This window comes from Harpia harpyja, chromosome 6 (genome assembly GCF_026419915.1).
Source record: "Harpia harpyja isolate bHarHar1 chromosome 6, bHarHar1 primary haplotype, whole genome shotgun sequence".
Lineage (NCBI taxonomy): Eukaryota > Metazoa > Chordata > Aves > Accipitriformes > Accipitridae > Harpia > Harpia harpyja.
This window is the reverse complement of record NC_068945.1, coordinates 29,261,243-29,283,691: the sequence shown is the minus strand read 5'-3', so window position 1 is coordinate 29,283,691 and position 22,449 is coordinate 29,261,243. Positions and strand designations below refer to the sequence as shown.

At 44.0% G+C, this 22,449-nt stretch overlaps 1 protein-coding gene across 2 annotated transcripts; it reads left to right on the top strand.

The window, feature by feature from the left end:
• Positions 1–64: 64 nt before the first annotated feature.
• On the top strand, positions 65–22,234 carry RANGAP1 (Ran GTPase activating protein 1). 2 transcript variants are annotated; one of them, XM_052790171.1, is made up of 17 exons: positions 83–174; positions 864–889; positions 2,491–2,628; positions 4,072–4,199; positions 5,114–5,173; positions 5,853–6,032; positions 6,227–6,361; positions 7,567–7,725; positions 7,912–8,025; positions 9,589–9,688; positions 10,430–10,514; positions 10,921–11,074; positions 11,571–11,684; positions 12,048–12,150; positions 13,964–14,052; positions 16,030–16,151; positions 20,712–22,234. In XM_052790171.1, exons 3-17 carry the CDS (start codon positions 2,517–2,519, stop codon positions 20,779–20,781), a joined length of 1,725 nt encoding a protein of 574 aa, XP_052646131.1. In that variant the 5' UTR covers positions 83–174; positions 864–889; positions 2,491–2,516; the 3' UTR covers positions 20,782–22,234. The 2 variants fall into 2 exon arrangements, with proteins under 2 accessions (XP_052646130.1, XP_052646131.1); XM_052790170.1 differs by lacking the exon at positions 864–889 and having other exon boundaries at positions 65–174.
• Positions 22,235–22,449: the final 215 nt, after the last annotated feature.

The following is a 22,449-nucleotide window of genomic DNA, read 5'->3' as shown; positions in this document are numbered from 1 at the left end:
GAGCAAAACTGCCGGTTTTCAAATCCTCCGCCTCCCCCGCCCGCCCCTCCCTCATCGTCCCCGGCAGCGGCGTGCGGGCTCGGGCCGGCCCCGCTCCATCGCCCCCCCCCCCGCCCCCCCTTCCACCGGCAGACCAGCGGCGGGCGGCGGCGCCGGATCCGTCCCGGCGCGGAGGTGAGGGGAAGCGGAGTGGAGGGGAGGCGGCGGGGAGGCGGCAGCCGCCGCCGTTGGTGGCCGGGGGAGGGGGCTGTGCGTGAGGCGAGGCCATCCCGCGGACTAACACGCCGCCGCCGCTTCCCGCCGGCCCGGCTCCTCGCGCGGCGCTCCCACGCGGAGGCGAGGGTAACCCCGCTCGTGGATGCAGGTCACGGGAGACCCCTCCACGCCCGGCGGCACGGCGGCGGCCGCCCGCGCCTGCGGCGGGAAGAGGGGAAGGGGAAGGGGGGGGGCGATCGCCGCCGTCTGACGGGGCCGGTTATGGCGGGGGGGGTGTGTGTCACGGGGGCCGCCGCGGAGAGCAGCTCCCTCGGGGGAAGAGAGGAGCCCTCGGCCGGCGCCGGGAGGGAGCTGTCACCCGGCGGAGCCGGGAGCCGGGCCCTCCGCTGCCGGGAGAGCAGAGCAGAGCCAGGCTCCTCCGTGGGAGAGCGCAGCAGGTAGCCGGTGTGTTGTCTGTTGGCGTGGGCACACTGTTGTAAATAAAGCGTTCGGCCGAACCAACTTTTTTGACCGTCGAGAAGCGTACGGCTTCGTACAGTCTTTAAGTAACGAGGTAGCCTCTCTTCAGCCATTTCCAGATCTTGTTTTTATTCACCAAGCGTACTAACTCTTCAATTTTTTTTTTTTTTTTAAATCTTTCTGTGCAGACGAACTAGCAGCGAAGAGACCTCTGGTAGGTTCACAGTTCGGTGTGACTGACGTGTTTGCAATAAAACATGCTTCAGGATGCGATGATGAATTCTTATGTTGAAATTAGGAAGTAGCCTGTGTGTAAGACGAAGACAGTAAAAGGGATTTAAGGGAAAGAGAAGCGAAGGGACTGAGTACACATGTAGAGTATAGAAGAGCATCATAGTGGAACAGAACTCGTTTTTTAAACAGTAGAGTGATGAGGTATTTAAAAGTAAAGTTGATAATTGAACTGGGTGAGCTGACTGACTTCTTTGGATCCTAACTTTTGTTCCTGTCTGGTAAAGCCTTCACGGGTTGGAGGATGTCTTCTCTTTCTCCCTTCTCGGTGTTGGATTGGCAGAGGTTGGGAATGTCCATCAGTCTGGTGTCTGTGTGGCCTGGTAGGGGTAGAGTAAGTTGTGTGAGCATGTTTCTCCTGGTAGCACCTACTTGAGAGGACAGTCATCCTAGAGAAGTGATGTTGATCAACCTTGGGGATGGTTTCATTCCCCCTGTGTCCAAAAGCAATACTGAAGTTAACGAAAGCTGAAGAGAAGCTGTACCGTGGGGAAGCTGAAGGCAAATACTTCACAGCTAGCCATCAGGAGGAAAGGATGTACGTACAACTTTCGCTTAGGGGGTGTTTTGAAACCAGTGCTGTTGAGCTCAAAGAGCTGCAAGAGTGTGGGCCCACTTCTAAGTCAGACAAGAATGGAAGGGAACCAGTTTTCTGTTGTAGGAATGAACCTTCATCCCAACTGATACCAGAAGTCTGTTTTCTAAGTATGTTGCTTCTAAGCGCTAGTTGTGTGTAGTCTTTTATCCCAGCAGAGGTGCTGGGATAAGAAACATGCTCTATTTATCCTGCTGAATGAATGGAGGCCAGTTACTTCACACAGTGATTGATATTCATTAAATAATGGTACGCAGATGCTACTAGGCATGGCTAGCTTCAAACTTGTGCCTCAAGGCAAAATGGTTGCTAATTCATCATCAGTGTAAGATCATCCTGTTTAATGTGTGTGATAAATCTGTGTGGGACATCCGAAAAGAAAGAGAACCGATAAACTTGAGAGAGAGTTTTGTATGCAACACACATGATGTTTTCAGCAACTCGGTGGTTCTGGAACTGTGCTGACGAGGCCACTACTGGGGATATCACTGAAAAGAAAAAAACAGTTGTGTTCATTCTAGCTTGCGTTGGAGAACAGGGGAAATGTGCAGTGTGTATAATTAAAGGATGGGGTTTGGGGAGAGAGGAATGTCACATTTTAATTGTAAAAGCATTGCGGAAAGAGTAAAATGTTTTAATGTGGCCTTAATCCATAGCTTTAGCTACCGATTATTTATGAAGTATAACAATTCCATCAAAACCCAAGTCTCGTCAGTATTGGAAGAATCAACACCACCTGACTGGCTGGCTTTGGAATATTAATCTAGCCTAGCTGTCATAAGTGAGCTATGGGGAAAACACTAATGACACTGAAAACTCAGTATCTCAGGAACAAAAAACACATTAGTGTTCAAATAAATATGATTATTCATACAGATTATGTATTGTAGTTTGCTTTTTTTATGTTGACAGTTTCTTTTAATTGACAGCTCTTAACATTTGGAAAAGCAGGAAAATGGCATCAGAAGACATCACTAAGCTTGCGGAGTCACTTGCCAAAACGAAAGTGGGTGGTGGACAATTGAGCTTCAAAGGCCAGAGCCTTAAACTCAATACAGCTGAAGATGGTAAGAGAAAATACCCTTGTGTTTGGGAAGTGTCTCCCTGAAATTCTAAAGTCCTGTGGTAAACCTCCTGCTAATCCTGCATGGCCAAGCTGCCATAATATTAGCTGTGATGGAAGGGTCTTTCACCTACAGCTGCTTCTGATAGAGACACTTCCTTCCCTTCTTGTACCCTGCTTTGACCTGCTATGCTGGCAGTGCTACAGCTGGCAGAATTGGGATTTGGGTCTCTGGTGTGTGATTCTTGTTTTCTTGCTGTTCTTTCCAAGTGCTTTTGGCAGTCACTGTGCGTTAGAAGTCAGTGCTCCTTTTAAAAAGAGTAAGCAAGTGCATGACAGCACTTGGAACAAGTAGATGCTTCAAAGACTTGCAAAGAGGAATGGGCTGATATGTTAGTCCACTGCAATAGTTCAGTTTCTTCCCAAATTCTGATGGATTGGTTAGACTCTTGTTTGTTTGTTTGTTTGGTTTTTTTCCCTGGAATACCTCTTGCTGGTATATGTCTGTTTCCCAATTAAAAACGTCTTGCAGTGGCTGCTAATGTAGTAAATATCTGGAGAATATGTATATATTTGCTATAGATTATTCGCTATAGTGCATACCTTTTTTACTGATTCCAAAGGTGATGGTTTTTTATATGCCATTTTAGTATCTCTGAATCATAGAATAGTTTGGGTTGGAAGGGACCTTTAAAAGTCTTCTAGTCCAACCCCCCCTGCCATGAGCAGGGACATCTTCTGCTAGATCAGGTTGCTCAGAGCCCCGTCCAGCCTGGCCTTGAATGTTTCCAGGAATGGGGCATCTACTACCTCTCTGGGCAACCTGTTCCAGTGTTTCACCACCCTCATTGTAAAAAATTTCAATGTAGTGCAAAGCCACTGAGCTATGGGGAAAGGCTTTGGAGCTTGGGAATGATAGCAAGAGCCCAGTGACAGAAGAGAGTCTGCAGCCTGCTCCTGTGTCTTGCATAGGATTACCCTTGAGTTAAATTGTTCCACCCTGACGTATTTGCTAAACGGGCATCTACTTTTGTCAGTCAGTGGGAACTTCTTCCTGTTGCTGTGGCACCAATTCCCATTAACTTTTAGCTTAGTCCTTGCATCTTTGTAGGCACATGCACTCTTGCTCCTAAACCATGTGCTGAATGGCAGAGGAATCTTACTTAGGAGTATGTAAGGAAACTTACTTTTGCAAATAGGAGGATGGCTATCAGAGAATAGAACTAGAGATAGATTATGAAAAGGCAGGGTGGGGAATGGAGAACGTTCTCTCTAGTGACCTGACATTTTAGCTCTGTTCTCCACTGCTGTTTCAGGATTCTTTCAGATAACATTGCTCAGCTGTTTTCACTAAGAGTAGAGTTGAGCGAGTATTGCTGCATCGGAGTGTTACTGTGGTACCCGAGATGACAGTTAAAAGGCCAACTAGGCTATCTGCTTTTTGCAGCTGAAGAAGTGATCAAGCAAATTGAGGAATTTGATGGCCTGGAAGCACTGCGTCTGGAAGGCAACACAGTGGGTGTGGAGGCAGCAAAGGTCATTGCCAAAGCCTTGGAGAAGAAATCGGAGCTCAAGGTGAGATCCTCAAGTGGGTGGTGGTGAAAGGGAAGAAGTAATGTAGAGAATACTCTTCCTGCAGTAGTGTGCCTTGAGTTAGCCCCAAAGCTTGCTTTGTGGTTCTTCCAGTAGGAGGAACAACCATATGAAAATATGGCAGAACATGGGGACTTTGGGATAATGGGAACATTTTCTGCATTCCTAACCGTTCCTGTTCAGAAGGCTTCCAATCGTAAAGCTGGGAAGCTGTGCAAGGAAGAGCCTCTCTGCAGAGGTGGGATCTGTAAACAAAGAACTGTGGCAACAAAACTTAAGTTCTAATGGAAAAGCTGGGTCATATCTTCTGGAGAATGATCAGATCTTCTGAAGAATAAGTCTTCAGAGAATGCCTGAATAGGGAAGAAATAATGGAGGAAATGCATCAGGAGGTTTTTCCATGTCCAAGCTATGCTTCCCTGCTACTGTTCTAGCCTAATGTTAGGAGGATGCTGCGCTGCTAGAGGCACTGTCCTTTGCAGGAGAGGAGTATGAAACATTGATTCGTGTTAATCACCCAGGTGTGGCTTTTCAAGTAAGTTCAGATTGTTGAGCTCCATACCTTAGTAAAACATGCATTTCTATGTATCCTTCAATTTCCTGCTTCTTTTTCCTGTGGTAATTTTCTCGGCAGAAAAGAATTCCAGCTTGAATGCAAGCAAAAATTCTTGTGTTATTTACAATGTGCACTTCAGTGGCTTTATGTCCTTACAAGTGAAATAATTGTAATGTTAGTTCTTGTAGCACTTTAGTACAATCAAATGACAAGCCCAAAGGAAGGGAGACGGTATTAAGCTGTCCCCCGTGATGTAATGTAGCTTGTATGTGTAAACCTCTGTACAACTATGTTGTCCTAAATATTTTAATGGTTTCTATCTGTATGTTTCTTATTTTAGAGGTGTCACTGGAGTGACATGTTCACAGGGAGACTAAGGTCTGAGATCCCTCCTGCTTTGGTAAGTAAAAACTAGATCTGAGACTTCTGACAAATATAACTTCTTTTCTCACCTGTCATGCTTTTTGTGGGAGTATGTTTTTTAGCACAGAGTTGATCTTTCTCTACGTTGTTAACACTAAGTGTCTCAGAATAGGCAAGTGATTCTTTTTTGCTCCTTCTGTATGTGGTGGAGAAGAGTTGATAAAAGGCCAAATGCAGGTCCATGCTAGTGAAGAACCTTGTCACTGGGGAAGACATCCTCATGACCTGATGGATAGAATGGGAACTAAGCTTTCTAAATAAAAGCATAAGGCCATCTCTTCCAAGAGCATTCGGAACTCCCTACCGCCTTGAGTCCTGTGAAGCAAGAACATGATAAACTCAACAGAATGAGAACAATATTTCTTTTAGCAGTGTAGAGTGGGAAACTCACTTTGAAAAATGAGCATTTGACCTAAAGGGATGGGATAACTTCTTGGTAACTGCCTTATGGTTATCTTTGGCTTAATTTGCACAACTTCTTCTCTGGCTTTAGCTGTAAAGTTTTATTTCCCTATGCAGCTTTGCTGAATGTCTTCAAAGTGGAAATTTTTTGCAGCATCACTGCCATACCTAGCCACTGCAGTGATGCTGTCACTAAAAGTCAATCCACTCCCTCCCTCCCTCCTTCCCACCCACTGCCATCTGTTTCCTTACAGATCTCTTTGGGGGATGCACTCATCACTGCTGGAGCCCAACTGGTGGAGCTGGACCTGAGTGACAATGCCTTTGGCCCAGATGGTGTGCGTGGCTTTGAGGCACTGCTGAAGAGCCCCGCGTGCTACACTCTGCAGGAACTCAAGCTCAATAACTGTGGCATGGGCATTGGTGGTGGCAAGGTAAGGGTTGTCTCCTTTTTGGGAATGAGATCAGAGCCAGGACTTGGCTCCAGACTGGCCTACACCGAATCACAGAATGGTTGAGGTTGGAAGGGTTGGTGATCGTCCAGTTCTAGAGCTGGATATACAAAACACATTTGGATTCCTTCAGAATGAGATGCTGAGGTAGTATAAACTGCTTGCTTTATCTCTAGATATTGGCAGCCGCTCTGAAAGAGTGTCACAGGAAATCAAGTGCCCAGGGCAAGCCGCTTGCTTTGAAAATATTTGTGGCTGGCAGAAACCGTCTGGAGAATGATGGTGCCACTGCCCTGGCTGAAGCCTTTGGGGTAAGTAGCAAACCAGAGCTTCTTGACAGCAAATTGGAGCAAGGTGTGCTTAAGTGCTAATGTTAAAGATAATGCATACAGGGCTTGCCTCACCTTGGAGGCAGGGCCTGATTGTTGGTTTACTAAAGTTGTGATGTTTGCTGCTGAAACTGGAGTCTTCAACAAGTGCAATTAGAACTGATGACTGAATGTTTGTGGTGTAAGTTTCCAAACACATAACTAGTGGCTGTGTAAATTAGTTACTTGAGGGAGAAATAGGCGTCTCCTGAGTAGATTAATAGTAGTCCTATTCCTTTTTCTCCCTCTGTGCTAAGGGAGGTTATCTGGCACTAGGGTAGGTGTACCAGTTGACCTCTTGAGTGCCTCTCTGCCTAGTTGTTTAATCATCTGGCAAAAGCAACCTAGTGTTTTCGCTAGGATCATCCTGTGAGGTCTCTAAGTGGTGCCTAGCTTTCTCTAGCTGTCACTGGCCAACTTGCGCTTTTGTTGGATGAAGAGAATTCACTGTGTTTGGGGCTATCTAGTTTCCTTTTCCTTCCTCCACTGCTGCTAAAAGCAATTTCTGAATTAGAATGCGTATTTTCAGGTATATTAACAATGATATCACAGGTTATAGGTTGTTCTTTTTTGTAAAGAGCTGTCTGGATGTGATTTTGACTAATCGGCAATCATGGCAAAAATAAGACTTCTTAAATACTTGAGAGGCACATAACAAAGTGATTCTTGAGGAATTCAGACTGAATGGCACTACCAAAATGGGATTCATTATTGTGTTTTGTGACATGCTGTTTAGTCCATAAACTGTTCATACTAATTTTCTTACGGGTTTGCTTCTGCAGTCAGGGTGAAATGTAGATCTTAATTTAAAAAATATTGTATCCAGTAATGCTGCTTGGTCTGTTTCAGTGTTGTTGAACCACAGGTGAAGAACTCTTGTTTTAAGGTATCCTAGAGCAGACGCAGGGGGAAGATACTACTTGTGACTCTTAGAATTGGGGGCTTTATATTAATCTGATGCTTGCCATGAGCCTGCAATTTCACTTGGATTAGTGACATAATTCCTGGTAAATAGTTCTATGTAGAAGAGCTAATGGAGTTTTGAGTTGGAGGAAAACAATTTTAAGCAAATCCTAGAATAGAACACTATAATCTGGAGTTGAACTATGTCTTCTAACAGCTTTTTTTTCATCTGCATCCTTTCCCAGATCATTGGGACTCTAGAAGAGGTCCATATGCCACAGAATGGAATTAATCATCCTGGCATCACGGCACTGGCCCAGGCCTTTGCTATCAACCCACTGCTTAAGGTTATAAACTTGAATGACAACACCTTCACAGAGAAAGGAGCTGTGGCCATGGCAGAGGTGAGTCGTTCTAAGCTGCTTTGGGTTTGTCTTCTGCCTCCCAGTCACCTCAAATACAGTTAGCATTAGCACCTCTGGGTTGGTGGAGCCACATGACATGCTGCGGTGGGAAAGATGACCTTCCAGGAGTGATAGGACATTCATTTCCTTGCAAGTCTGTACTTTGAAATTTGTGCTGCCTTGCAGACTCTGAAGGCGCTTCGGCAGATTGAAGTGATCAACTTTGGAGACTGCCTGGTGCGTTCGAAGGGTGCTGTTGCTATTGCTGATGCTGTTAAAGAAGGGCTTCATAAATTAAAGGTATTGTCGTCTTGGTGTTCAGCTTTGAATCTCTTTTGAAAATGCTTTGTTTCCCATTTCCTGGTTTTCTGTCCATTCTCCTAGCACTACTGATTATTTTAAAGTGGGATTCATTTCAGTGCAGGCTCTGTGCTCACAACTCAAAAGCAATAAGCTGTACTGTAAATCAGTGGCATTGCCACATCCAGCTAAGACTATTCTACATGGAGATGTACCAGTGATCTGTTTAGACTCCACTTGATGTTTTTGAAGCTGTTGGTTCAGCAGAGCAAGTGCTATTCAAGAAATCTGGTAATGGAAGTATCTGACTTTAGAACCTCTCAGAGGGTCATGAGTGGGGACTGGTACGTTCCTTATCATGAACAGCTTGTCATCTCTTCAGCATTTCAGAGTTCATACAGCTAATGCTCTTTATTTGTTAGTGCATGTATCAAAGGTCCAAATATTTTTAGGTTTTTGGCAATATCACAGCCTCCTACATCAGTATTTGCACAGGACTTGCGTTTGACAACATTCTAGACAGGCCCAAGTCCAGTCAGTAATGTATGTAAACTAGGATCTCTAGAAACACCTGCCATGGGTCACAACTGCACTGGGACAGATGCTGAACACATAATTCCTAATCTTGCAAGCTTACAGTCAAAGACAAAAATTCAGCTAAGTGTTAATATTTATTTACATATATGAACCTGGTACAGAAAGAAGTAGGTGCTTTGTGGTGTTCAGGTCCCTTGCTCAGGCTTCTGCTGGTTCTACTGGAGCTTATGTCTGAATCTCCCAGGAAAACTTAAGTAAGGGTTCTGATGGGGGTATTGAGACGAACAGCCAGAGGTTAAATCCTTTTTTTTTCTAGAGCAGAAGTGGTTAAGGGAGGGTAGCATGAAGCAATCATAGCTGATTCATTCTGTTCAAGGACTGCTTCCCTTTTGCTGTTAATATTAAATCTCTTCTCAGGAAAGGATTGATTGAGCACAGTGTGGAATGGTGGGGGATGGTGCCTGGCTGTTGAATAACTTTACTCTTACTAGTCTGTCCACACTGTTTCTCTGCTGGCTGTGTTTATCAGAAATAGTACCACTCACAGTTTGTGTTTTGAAGGCCTTAATTTGCAATGTAATTGTTCAAAAGCAAATGTGCAGTCCATTTAGTATAGTAGCTACCCTTCTTCAGTAAGACTTGCTGGTGTGTGAATTCTGGAATGCTCTTGTGACCCTTGAATAAGTGAGGATCTCCAGTTAGCTGGTTGCTATGTACTTAAATGTCTGCTACCTTTTTGGTGAGCAGTCAAAATGCTCTGGTCTCTGTGGCTATTCTAGTAAAGTGGTTACTTTCAGCAGTGCTGCTCTTTACAATACTATCTTTCAAAATGCCCCTTTTAGATATATGAAGTAGGAGTATGTGTCAGGTTTTATTTATTTCCAATTAAAAATAATTTTTTTTTTTTTTTTTGCTAAGAGCCTCTTCTAATGAGATTCTTTCCAGAACACTTGTGAGCACGTGAAGCTTATGGAGATGATGGATGTTAATAGGAATTCTGCAAAGAAATGTTCTTCTGTTTCTTAGGAACTGAATTTGTCCTTCTGTGAGATCAAACGAGATGCTGCTCTGACTGTTGCTGAAGCTATTGAAGATAAGGCAGAGTTGGAGAAGTTGGATCTCAATGGTATGTAAGTTTGCTAGGTCAAAGTATGTCTAGTCTGATCCCAACAAGAAACCACTAGGAAGAATGTTGACAGTATCACATATTCTAGTCTTGCAACTGTCAGCATTTAAAAAATGGTACTCAGAGTAGCCAAACTTGGATGACCTCAGGACAGGAAGCAGTTAGATCCTGAAAGTTTTCTTAAGCCATGAACTCAGTTAATTGTTAAAGTTAAGCAGTTTTGGTACATCTCGTAAGGTGGAAAGATTAAACTGATACCTATACTTGTCTTCAGTAAAACTTTTTAAATTGTTCATTGTGATATCAGATATTTCATACTTGCAAACAAAACCCTCTGTGTGCATCTATGCAGAAGAGTGGGAGAACTTTGACCAGTGTTGGCTTTTGCTGTTCATACCTTGGGTCACTGCATTTTGGTGGTACTGTGCCATGTGTCTTTGTTTTAGAATCACTGAGAACAAGAGCTCTTTATAGAACTAGCAGGAAGTCTCTCAAAGACACTCTGAAAAATTAGGGGATTGGTTTGTTTCCAACCATCATGTAATGCTGCTGAAATTTGGTTTAACAAGTGTTTGATTCTGACAGCTGGAGTCTGTGTTGCTGTCTCTAAGGTGTTGTGTAGAAATGACTGATAACTGTTCAATTTCAGAAATAACAGGTAGACAAGATTATACAGCTAAATCCTCAAGAACAAACTTGTGTGCATCTGTTAAGTCTGCTCCCTTTCATCTGTCAACCTAGGTAACTGTCTGGGAGAAGAGGGATGTGAGCAGCTCCAGGAGATCCTTGAAGGCTTCAATATGGCAGCTGTGCTGGGATCTTTGAGGTAGGCAGGGTACCAGAACTTAAATCAGAAGTTTTCCAACAGTTTTCATCAATACTTTCATTCACTTACCTGTTTTAAAATAAGGACTGTAACACTGCAGATGGATGTTGGTCTGAGTGTGCAGCACAGTCAAGGGATTCCAAAGCAGGATAAGCCTTGTGTCTTATTTTCACTGATGGACTTATCTCAATGTTAATTATTGACTGTATTCCTCACTCTTTGCTTGTCATTGTCAACAGGGTGACTGAAGCCTGAGTGTCCTCTTAATCTGTTGTAGGTGGAGATGTACTTGTGGTAGTAAGACCTGAGGAGAGGCTGCTTTTTTGTTCTTGAAAAAATGTTTGAGTTCCAGTGTACTGGAATTACAAGTGTGTAATTAATGTAACATGTAACTCTCAAACCTTAGTGATGATGAAGGGGAGGAGGAAGATGATGAAGGGGAGGAGGAGGATGAAGATGAAGAGGAGGAGGAAGAGGAGGAGGAAGAACAGCAACAGCTGAAGGAGAGAGGACAGGGAGAACAGGAGTCACTGACTCCTAAGAAGATAATTGATTCACAAGTAAGCTTACTTCCAGATGCATTCTTGTTTCCTCAGCTGGAGGAGAGTAAAGGAGGAATTGAGATGTGGAGTGAGTCTGAACTTGGTGTGCTGGCGGGAGTTCACATTCCTGCGTGGGCTGGCACTGTAGTAACAGTCAGGGAGATAACATGCAGGAAATAAAGAAAATGGATGACTTGGAAACATGTTTTGTTAAAGTGTGCATATGCACACATGGATGGAGGGAAAGGCTGAGTAGCGGTTGTAAGAAACACGGGTAGAAAAAGTCTTCCCATGTCCAGAAAATGGTGGGAGCCTTGTACGTGCAATACCATGCAGTCGCGCTAGAGTATTCTGGCTATTCCAACTCTGGGCTCATTCCAGCCTCAAACAGTTTTCAAATAGAATAAATCCTGACCTGATGTACCTGTGTCCTGACCTGTCCTATGTGCCTTTGCTGCTGAACCAATTTACTTACTTCCAAGAGTAAACTTGAGATGGATTCTGCCTGTTTCAGGATTCAACTCCAGTACCATCTCCTCCCGTGGATGTTGCCACGTTCCTTGCTTTCCCATCACCAGAGAAGCTGCTGCGACTAGGACCAAAGTGCTCTGTGCTGATAGCTCAGCAGGTAGGTGAGCCAGTGGTCTTCTGTGGTTGACTGTCTCTCAGAATCATTTAATCCTCAAAGGTGATAACTTTCTCTCGAGACCTACATTTGCATCTTCTCCCCAGTGATCCCGAGGAACCTTATGGAAGCAGATGATGCAGTTAATGCCTATACTGGTGCCCAGAGCTTCTACACAGAATAACTTTGCTTCACAGTGTTGCTTATGCCTTGTGGTATGGCCAAGGGAAAACCTGATGTCAGCTGAAGGCTGTAATTCTTGTCACAGCCCTAGCAGAGACACATCTTCTGTAGCTGGTGAGCAGTGAACTGAATGGCCACTGATTTTGTTTTTGTTTTTTTTTTTTTTCTTCCCTTGTCTTTCAGACAGATACATCTGATGTAGAGAAAGTTGTTACAGCTCTCCTAAGGATATCCTCAGTCTTCAAAGATGAAGCCCCAGTGAAAACAGCAGTGCATGAAACAACAGGTGACTGGGCCTTTCTTCACTTTGCGGTGTGACCTGCTTCAGTGTCAAGGCCCCTGTGGGCCAGGCCATTGGACTGTTTTGTCCCTGGCAGCAGGAAACCCCAGATAACAAAGTACCAAGCTGTGCCATGCTGTTGTGTGGAGTGAAAGCAGAGATTCATTCTGAACTTAGCGTATCTTGTGCTTCCAAAGCTTGATGATGAGTGTCAGTTGTAATTGCTGTCTTAGTGGACCTGTGCTGCCCTTATTGCATCTCCTTGATGCTAGGCTGTCAATAGCCAGTAGTCCTCTGTTCAAAGGTCAGTTACTTTTTCAAGGCCGTTTATTTAAAAAGCATTTTGCAGGAAGTAGCCTCTCCAGTGTAGTATTAAGAGAGTGTAAAGAGAGACCTCTTAGTGTCTCTCCTTACAAGTCTGAAAAATCTTTAATTTCTTCAGGAAGCAGAGACTTGCAACATGGGACAAGGCACAGAAGCTAATGTACAGGCGAGGGACTGTTCCTCACTGTATATTCTGGAGCAGTGATTCGGGTTAGGTCTGATTTTTTTTTTTTTTTTTTTTTTTTGCGTGGACTAATAGTATCCCTCCGTGTTCTCACTCAGAAACAAGAACTTCCAAATGCTCCCAGGCATCTGACCACTGACTTTCATCTTTTTCAAATCCCCCAACAGTACAGTTCTCCCATACATGAGCTACCTATCAATATTGTGCAAAAGAACTGGATCAATTATTTTTAAGACCACTTAGAGTGATTTACTGCAAACAAATGTGCATTTCCCTAGTTTGGATTTCTTAGTTTGGAATACACAGACATGGTAAAACTGTTAGCTGTTGTCTGTAAAACAGTAATGTAATATTGTTCTCTGCAGTTGATTATGGGTCCAATCAACCAAAAATAGTCAGTTGGCATCTCGTTGAGCTAGTGCTGGCCTTGGCTCATGCCCGTTAATGAGTTGTCTCCAACAAAAAATGGAGCACAGGGTATTTCTGTTGTCTGAAGTGTGCTTGTGTATGTATTTATCTCGATAGCTGTTCCTTACTACTCCTGCTCCTAAGGGAAAGGTACAACCTGGCAATTGTTCTCCTTCCAGAGAAGTAACCATCAGCTGACAGTGAGGTCCCTGGTTAAGGTCTGACACTGTTCTGCAGCTGCTCTAGTGGGTTCTGCCCATTCCAAGAAACCAGAATGGTCAGAGGTCAAAACGGGTACCTTGCCTACCTTGTAGACATGAGAGGCTAAAGCACTAGTTTGCCCATAGCTTGTGGGAGAATATTGGCCCTGAGGGAGCCCAGAAAACAGCTGAACAAGTTTTCTTTGTGTTCTCATTCCTTGTGGTTTCAAATGAAAGGTGAATTCTTGCTGGCCTTTACAATGTCAAGGCTCTAACTCTTGCTGGTCTACTTCATCTGATCATACTTATACGCATGTACGCACATAGCATGCATGCTCAAATGCATTGAGTAGAGCATTTTGTGGTGTATAGGACTAAGGTTGAATAGCATCTGAAGCTTGGCAGTGTGAGAATTTTGGGGGGTTTTTTTGCTGTTTTTGTTGGGGGTTTGGGGGGGGGGTTGGTTTTTTTTTTCCCTTTGTATCAGGCCTTGTACTTAAGGGCTGGGTTTTACTTGTCTCAGTGTTTCAGAGATTATACCTAGTCCCCACAAAGACAACTGGAATCTTAACAGATACTACCTCCCAAAACTCCTTTAACAGTTGATATTCCCTGAGGTCCTGTATGATCAATCTTGATCTTAAAATCCGTAACAGCATCCCTTTCTATACTGTTTAATATGATGCATTTATTTCTTTTTTAGATGCCTTGATGAGAAAAGCCTTCACTTCTGCCACATTTAATTCAGATGCATTTATCACAAGCCTCTTGATCCATATGGGACTACTTAAGGTGAGGAAGCAGGAAAGAGTTAAGTTATGGTTGTTTTGCCTGTTTAAGACCAGACTGGCTGGGTTTTGGGTAATTACGTTGCCATGGAAGCAGCTGGGTGCCTGTGCATGCCTGATGCCCAGGGACAATGGAAGTCTGCAGGTCCAGCAGAAATTGCAAATTACAAGGTTGCATTAGGATGAAGGAGGTGTCAGCTCTTTGTACCTCTTCTGCTTAACACGCTCTGCATTCTCAGTCATCCCCTAAAGGCAGGGAGGGTTAGGTAAGGAAAGAGTGCTGCTGCTGGACTATGATGTCTATAAAAAGCCATGTCCAGGAGTCTAATCTACAATATTATTAGTTAATGTGGTCCTTTAGGGAACCTCTTAGCATGGCTCAAAAACATATATCCAACAACTCATGCATGTTCAAATGCGTTGAGTAGAGCATTTTGTGGTGCATAGGACTAAGGTTGAATAGCATCTGAAGCTATAGCATAGTAGCATGATCAATAGCATTCAACATCATGCTTTGGAGTATATTTGCCAAATACTAGAGTCAAGTATGTAGTTACAGGAAATAAACTTTCTCACAAGAAAGGATGGAGGGTCAGTAGGAAACCTGGAAATTGCATTAGAATACCCGTAGCTTTACTTTCAGTGAGATGACTGGTGAGAGGTTCTGTGTGCAAACTTAAGGAGCACCTTTGCCTACTTGTGCTACAAGGGTTAATGTTTCTTGCTGCCTCAGGACCTAGAAGCTGAGAATCAAAACTTGGACCAACACAATTCTAAACGACAGAATAGCTGTAATCTATGTTGTAGCTGCCTGCTCTTAATTTTATAGATTTCCTTCTGGTAATATCCAGCTTGGGGTGCAGACAGCTGCTGACATGCTTGGATACATCTTAATTTCCTAAGATTGAGCTTAGCCTTTCTGTGTGTACATTGGACCAATGCTGGGCTTTCCACTTCTCGCCAGTTCAACAGAACCAGAGATGGTTTCTGTTCTGCAGAATGCTTGTTTTGGGGAATACCACCTACCTCTTATCCCATATAGAAAACTGCAAATATGCATGAGGCACAAGTTACAGACTTGTGTTCTAGAAGAACTCTTTCAGACCAGGAAGTGGCGTTGATGGTAAAGCCCTTAAGGATCAGCCAGATGATTGTTTGTCCCCTGTGATAGAGGATTGTTGATGGATTAGGCATATGTGGAGAAGGGAGCAGCTTCTATCATTTTCTGTCCCACATAGCTGGAAGTACACGAGCAACAGGTATTCCTAGCACCATGAAATACAAGGTCATACACCTAGAAACACAGGTCCAGATCCTGCCTACAGAATGAAGGGCTTTAGTTGGGATGGTAGTGGAGAAATAAATGAAAACAATGTAAGAGTTGGGACATGTAGGTTAGCATCACATTAGGAGCAAGAGTAACTTATGCATCATGTAAGCAGGGCAACAGCAATAGGGATGACTATTAGCTTTATCTTGTACATAATTGAGAGACCAGTTCTGGGAATACTACATCAAGTTCTGGAGGAAGCCTGCCAAAGACCTGGAGATGGTACAAAAATGAGCTACAGAATAATACACGAAAAATTTGTGTAATTAAGGCAACTGAATTTTTTATGAATTAAAGTCAGGTGAAATTCCTTAGGAGAACACTTTGACACAGGGGCCTCAGAAGATTTGGCTTTTTCACTTGCAAGTTCATTACTTCTCTTTCCCCATTGCTGCTGCTATCAATGACTAGGCTCTAATTGGTAAGTACTAGAATGTTCTTGATGCTGCTTTATTTCAGATGCTGGTGCTGGGAAGCTATGGAGTTGGCTACCTTTGTTTGAGGAACATTGCACTTAATCTAGTGAGCAGCTTTCTCTCCTACAGTGTATGGCAGCACTTCATTCAACAGAGAATTCATTACCTCTGTGAACTAGAGTGTATTAGATAAAATAGCGATTGTCTGATTTCCTCCTTCTTGTCCTTTTCTCAGAGTGAAGACAAGATCAAAGCTGTCCCAAGCCTCTATGGTATTCTCATGACCTTGAACCATATGGTCCAGCAGGATTATTTCCCTAAATCCCTGGCCCCAGTTCTCTCAGCTTTTGTCACAAAGTGAGTATTGTACTTGCCATGCAGCCTTCTTTGTGGGAGCTAGTGAAACTGAGGCTTAATAGCTACCTGCAAGCTGTTCTGTTAAAGCCCACTAAATATCCATTCTGAAATTAAGGATTAATTGTTTGATGGGCCTCTACTTTTATCTTGCTTACTCCAGAATGCAAGGTTTAGAGTAAAAAGTCTTGACCCTAAAGAAGAAATGGTGGAAAGCTGGCTTTGCAACTAACTGACTCTGAAGCAGAGACTGATGGGAGTCACAGAAGAGGTGTTTTGAGCTTAAGGAAACCTGGTGGGTTTCTAGCCACTGCTTGAGTGAACTATGAGCACACTGGATCTAACTGTGCCCTCCAAATCATCCTTCTGAGTATGACGGTCAGCAGAGCTCTACCTGAATTGTCATGCTGTGTAACACTGAACACCAGCAGATCAAACCAGTGCAAAACACAAAGACTGAATTTATTCCTAAATGAAACTGTTTCTACTGTGACAGCAACAAGGCTAGTGATTTTTTTGAGAACTAAATTGGGAGCATAAGTGTTGAAGAAGCTGCTTTACTGCCTGCCTCTATTTAACGTTGTTACTTCTGGTATAGGTATGGAATCAACTCCTGCCCCCACCAGCTTTAGTTTCTTTAATGTCTTAAAGCGTAGATAATGCAATAGCAGTGGAATCTGTATCTCTTCTGGATTAAATCAGTGTGAACTTAAGTGTTGATGTGATTTAGAAAAAACACCCCAAATAGTCCTTTCCTCAAGAGAGCAAGGACTTCAGCAGTCAAGGGGACAAACAGTCCAAAATTGTCACTTGAAGCAAAACCAGCAGAGGTCTGAAATCTGTTTGGCACTCAGTGGCTCTTTGGCTCAGCAGGGACCGTGTGCCACATAGGGTGAGAGCAGCTTTTTAGCAGGTTCCAGAAGAAGACTTAAGCCTTCCTGATTTTCCTGGTGTGGGGAATATGTTGAAGCTTGGGATCTTCTGCTGGTGAAAAGCAGAGGCGTCAAATACTTGTGGTCAATACAAAACATGGGCAATAGAGATGCAGTCAAATATTGGTAGTCAGTCTTAGTTCTACTGGGATTGGAAGCAGGCCAGTTGTGATAGGGGAGAATTTTTTCCAAGCGTTGGTGTGGCTGAAGCTGTCAAAGCTGATGTGTAGCAGTGGTATGTGTCCAGCAACCAGCCATGGTTTCCAAAGTCAGTTTTGGAAAACAAAACTATGTAACTAGCTTGTTTATGCATGTGCAAATGCTAACCTAGAGGCCCTTCTTGTGGAACAGTTTGTCTCCTGTCTCCTCTCTTTGGCTTGATCAGGCTAAGAATTAGGCAGTTAGAAGCCAGTGACCATATGCCTTACCAAATGAACAAATACGCCTCCAACTCAATCATGATCGGTTTAAGCAAGAAGTATCAGGATTTGCTGTGTGAAGCTGTCCAGACATATCACTGGGTTTCTGCTGTTTCCTACACTGCTGCCTGTGTCTGTGATCTTGCTTGTTGATCAAATAGATATGTACAGTGTAAGGATCCAATACCAGTCCTAAAATAAAAGGGTGAAGAAAATGGCTTACTTCATCAGGCACTAATTATGCAGAGACCCAGCTTGATCAAAACAAGTACCAGTTAGTGTCTATCAGCCCCAGCCCTCCAAACAGAGGATTTAAATCACTCGAAGCTGGGAATACAGAAGAAGGGACTTTGGTTCAGTGCATTTGACCCTTCTAATTGCTTATGTCAGATTCCAGTGCCTAGAGTAGCCCTGTAACTCAACTTGACGTGTCCTTCTAAACGAATTTGCTCACAAAAGACACTTGTCCCCCTCCTTGTGTGTGTGTATGTAGGCCTCTCCCAGGCTCTAGGCCTGCAAAATACCAATAAATGTTTTTCATCTGTAGATGATGCTGTATGTAACAAAATCAGAGTAAAATTCTGGTCTTAATGAATTCATCAACAAAAATTCCATTGAATCCACAGCCAGCATTTCACTACCAAGTACAAGAGGGTAAAGTCTCTGAAAGACTGAGATTTGTTTAAATGTTCTGTAAAAGTTGTGTGAGAGCCAAGAGCTTCTCACAGTAGAAGGCAGATCTGTCTGCCTGCCTTTGGTACGCAAGGGTGCTCATGCCAAGCCTGCAGTGACCCTGGTGCTATGGAATTCTTGGAGCTGAAGCTTTCTCTGACTTGCAAACCCCTCTGTTGCAAGGTGTGATATTATCATAGGAAAACTTATGTCCTGTGCAGCATAATGAAGTCAACACTATATACAAGCAATATACCTTTGTGTTTTATAAATATGTGTATTTCTTAAAATGCTTTCCCTAAAGGAACAAGGAGAACAGCTGTTAAACCCTTTACAGCTGCCTGGAGAGAACAGTCCAGTTAAAACCGCTTACCTACACCCCTAGTCTTTCCTTGGAATTCAGTCAGAACAAAATCACATCCTAACCTTGAATTAAACCTCTAACTGTTTAATAACCTAGTAATTTGCAGAGCTCATTTGGTCTCTGTTTCTGCAACAAATCTACTTCCACTCTGTCAAACCCATGAGTCCTTCATTTGCAGCAAACTGGTATGCATTTTTGTGATATTGTCTAAGTTTTTCCTTTTGGATTGCACTTAGCTCCTTCAGGCTTCTAGAGCTGTAAAGTTCTTGTAGCTGCCTAGGCTAGAGCTCTGTTGCCTTTTGCTGCAAGAGGCTTGCTTCTGGAGTAGTCATTCTCCTCCTTTCTTTTGTGACAATTTGTGATGTAAGTAGTGTTCTCCATTCAAAAATAATAATAGAATTATGGATACGGACTGTGTAAGCAGCATCCATCTTAGTCTGCTGATGTCAGTCCTTATTTTCTTTTTTTGGACACAAGAGGGTGCTGTGAATCCACATGTGCTTTTCCGTAATTTTTGAGGTGGAAACACTGCAAGTATGTGGCTGTCTGCCTACTTGTGACTTGCTGGAGGTGGTGGTGGTGGGGGTTTTGTTGTTGTTTTGGGGGGTTTTTTTGCTGCTCTCTGCTGTTGTATTGGATCACATCACTGGCCTCTTTCAACATCTGTAGCACAGAGTGGCAGGTAATTTAACTCCACAGCAAGTAAGGAGGCTCTTGGTGTTAGAGGAGGCTTGGTGTTAGGAGTGGAGGCTGAGGGAGCTTGGCTGTAGTCAACATCAGCAGTTCAGGTTCTCTATTTCCAAAAATGGGGAGTCGCCTAGGCAGAATCAGCCTGCTCATTGCCAACAGGGCTGGGTCTTCCAAAGGTGATGACTGAAATACCTCACCCAGCTGCTCTGAAGATAAATGGCAAGTTGTAATTGTGTCCTGTCTGTTCCGTGTGGGGCATTGAATGGCTCTTGGGGGAGCAAAAGCGGTTAACTCTTCTCCAGGATGTGCCTTGTTAAACTGCAGCAGACTTGGAGCCCTCTACCAAACCACCTCTGCAGCTATTGCCCATGTACTATAAATCCAGAGACGAACTTCTTGCTCCTACCTAGATATTCCAGTCTTTATTTCAGCTCACCTTTTTTCCCCAAATTATGTAGACCTCATTGCTATTAATTAATTTATTGATTCAATTAATTAATTCTGCATATTAGAAGTTGTTTTGCTGTGGTGGGGTACGAGAGAGGTAAAATTAATTATTTCCATTCTCAGAACAGTAGAAGACATTGCATTAAAATTCTTTAGTGGAAGTTCCCTAATAGGTGGATACAGATTGTTGGAAGTGTCAGTGGTGCTTAGAGAACAGTTAGCCTGTGGAAACAGAAATATACATTACTGGGAGGTGATGGGAATGTTAGGGCAATTTAGCCCCATGTTAACCCTGCTGTGACTGTATATTACCATCGTCTGGTTTCAAGGAGCAGGTTATTCTGTGTGAGGTAGACCTCGCTATTGCCATCTCTGTGCCAGGCCCTTTCAGAAGATGCTCTGCAGGTTCTGTGGGCTATTTGTAAGGCACCCTGAAAGGTGGCCCAGCAAAGCCAGTCAGGTGTTAACTTGACCTCAGGGGTGGGGAGGGCAGGAGGTTACTTCTGCCTCTTTAAAAGACTTAAAAAGCCCCAAGACCAAAGTTACCATCGGGTCATAGATAGCAGATGACTTGGCAAGAAAAGATTTGAGTATGAGCAGGCTTATCTTCTGCATTTTGGGGCTCTAAACAGTGGATCTATATGGAAAATTCCATTGCCAGAAGGGAGGGATGGGGGCTTCCACCCCCACCCACTTCATTCTACGCAAAATGAGACACCAGGCTGCAGAGATCAACAATCTGCTGCTGATTTTTTTTTACCCATGGAAATAAATGTTTGGATTCTTGGTCGTTGTCTTCCTGAGTCAGACTCAGCAAAGGAGAGAGAATTTTCCACAGCAAGCTCTGAATGGGAAGCAGTGATCCATGCAGCAATGAGGGAATGGTTTCAGAAGAGATAACCGAGGGGAAAAGATGTAGGCTTTTGGGCGTGCAAGCCCAGTGCGTTTGAAATAGTGTTTATTTGCTCATTCAAAGTCGAGTACAAAGCAGCTCTTAAATTTAGTATTTTAAATCTCTCTCTCTCTCCTCTTTCCACAGACCAAACCGTGCTCTTGACTCCTGTTCATTTGCTCGCCACATGCTCTTACAAACGCTCCACCAGCTGTAAGAGACAAGAGATGTGCTGCTGTGCCCTTCCCTCCTCATAGGACTGTCATCAGCAGAGAACTCAGAGCTGCGTGGTGGGAGAGGATTCCAGAGCCCATACAGACATGCTGTCCTTTCTCTTTTCTTTTTCTTTTTTTTTTTTCTTTTTTCCCCATCCCCCCCTCATAGGAGGTCTGTCCTTCCTTCTGCTTTCATAAATTTGGACAAATCCTGCTGAATTTTTTTTTCTATGCCTCATGAAGTGGCTCCCTGGTCTGCAGGGCAGGTGCTTATGCTAGAATAAGTCAGTGCTGCTCTGAGCTCTGCATGAATTGAAGAGAAGAGTTCTCCACTTTGGTCGCATTGGCAAGGGTGTGCCAAGACTAACAGGGGGCCCAGAAGAGGTGTCATCCGGATCAACCCAGTTGTGCATTTTGTTTTATTTTATTGGACTGTGACTCCTCCCTGATAGCATTCAGCACTGCGCAGGAGGAAGGCAGCTGCTGCCCCTGCTTCTCCAGGCCAGGGGAGTGCTTGACCCCCTTCTGCTGCTGCTGGGTCGGAGGGGCAAGCTGTGCTCCCCCTTGTTTCTTCTTTCAAGTCCATTTGTCGAAGGCAGTGTGTGGCTGATTTGTATTTTAATATACTACTCCCTTGCTGCTGTGGCTTAGAATATTCATGCAGTGTGGCTGACCCTGGTGGCCATTGCTGAAGGGAGCAAGTGTATTTTTATTGTAAATTTTTTTCCCATCACCTGTGGTGTTCCCTCTTCCTGCCTTTTCCCTGTCCCTTTCCCTTCTCTTCCTAATTAAATAGGCTTGGTTTGGAAATTAATACAGTCCATGAAGTCCCTGTGGAATACATATTCCCTTTCTCCTCCCTTTGACAAAACACTGGGACTGTGTGCACTGTTCACATGTTTGAAAGCTGAGCACGTGTAAGAGCACAAAGAATTAGGGCTGTGCTGATTGTTCTTGGGTAGGACTGTGCTTTTCTTTTTAATTGTGCTGAAGGAGTAGTAGCAGATGCCCCTAAATCTCTGTATGGAGAATTGTCCATGTGCCTACACATTTGTGGCACCTACCTGTACCAGTCCTGAGCGTGCAAGCTCACAGGCTGGTCCTGCTCCCTCTTCTGTCAAGCCTCTGAGAATCAACCCATCTCTTTCTCTTTAGGTAGCAAAGAGTTGTTCCTTCCCTCTCTGTTTTCAGTTGGAAGAGACAATTCATCCTCCCTTACCCAACCTGACAGTCGACGTGCAGTATAAATAGAGCCAGTGCCAGGAAGAAGTCAAGGAAATGGAGTTAGCTGTCCCTTTGTTGTGAGAGGCGATGTGTACCACAGCTGGCAGGGTGCGTGTGCTTGGCCTAAGTGCAGGAAAAGCTGGTGTTTAACTCGCAGGCTGTGCAGGCAGCATGGACAGAAAAAAGGGCTTGGAGCACTGGACTGAAATAAAGTGTGTGGTATGCGCAAGACCTACTTGCATGTGCTCTCTCCTTAAATTTCTTCAGGTTGTGGGCCTGCTCAAGGCAACCACTGGTGAAACTGGGGTGGCTGTGGGAAGTTTTGTGGGGCTATGAGCCAGCAGGCTCAGGAAAGCAGTCTGTCATTGCTCTGGCAGGGGAGGTGCTGGCTTTTGTGTAAGAGTGGTGTCCCCTCGTTAAAAAAAGGCTGCCTTAAGGCTAAGAGC

Coding starts and splice junctions, on each gene's coding strand:
- RANGAP1 (XM_052790170.1), top strand. CDS start 2,517: ATGGCATCAGAAGACATCACTAAGCTTGCGGAGTCACTTGCCAAAACG. Junction 6,033..6,226: donor TGGGCATTGGTGGTGGCAAG/GTAAGGGTTGTC, acceptor CTTTATCTCTAG/ATATTGGCAGCCGCTCTGAA. Junction 16,152..20,711: donor CTCTCAGCTTTTGTCACAAA/GTGAGTATTGTA, acceptor CTCTTTCCACAG/ACCAAACCGTGCTCTTGACT.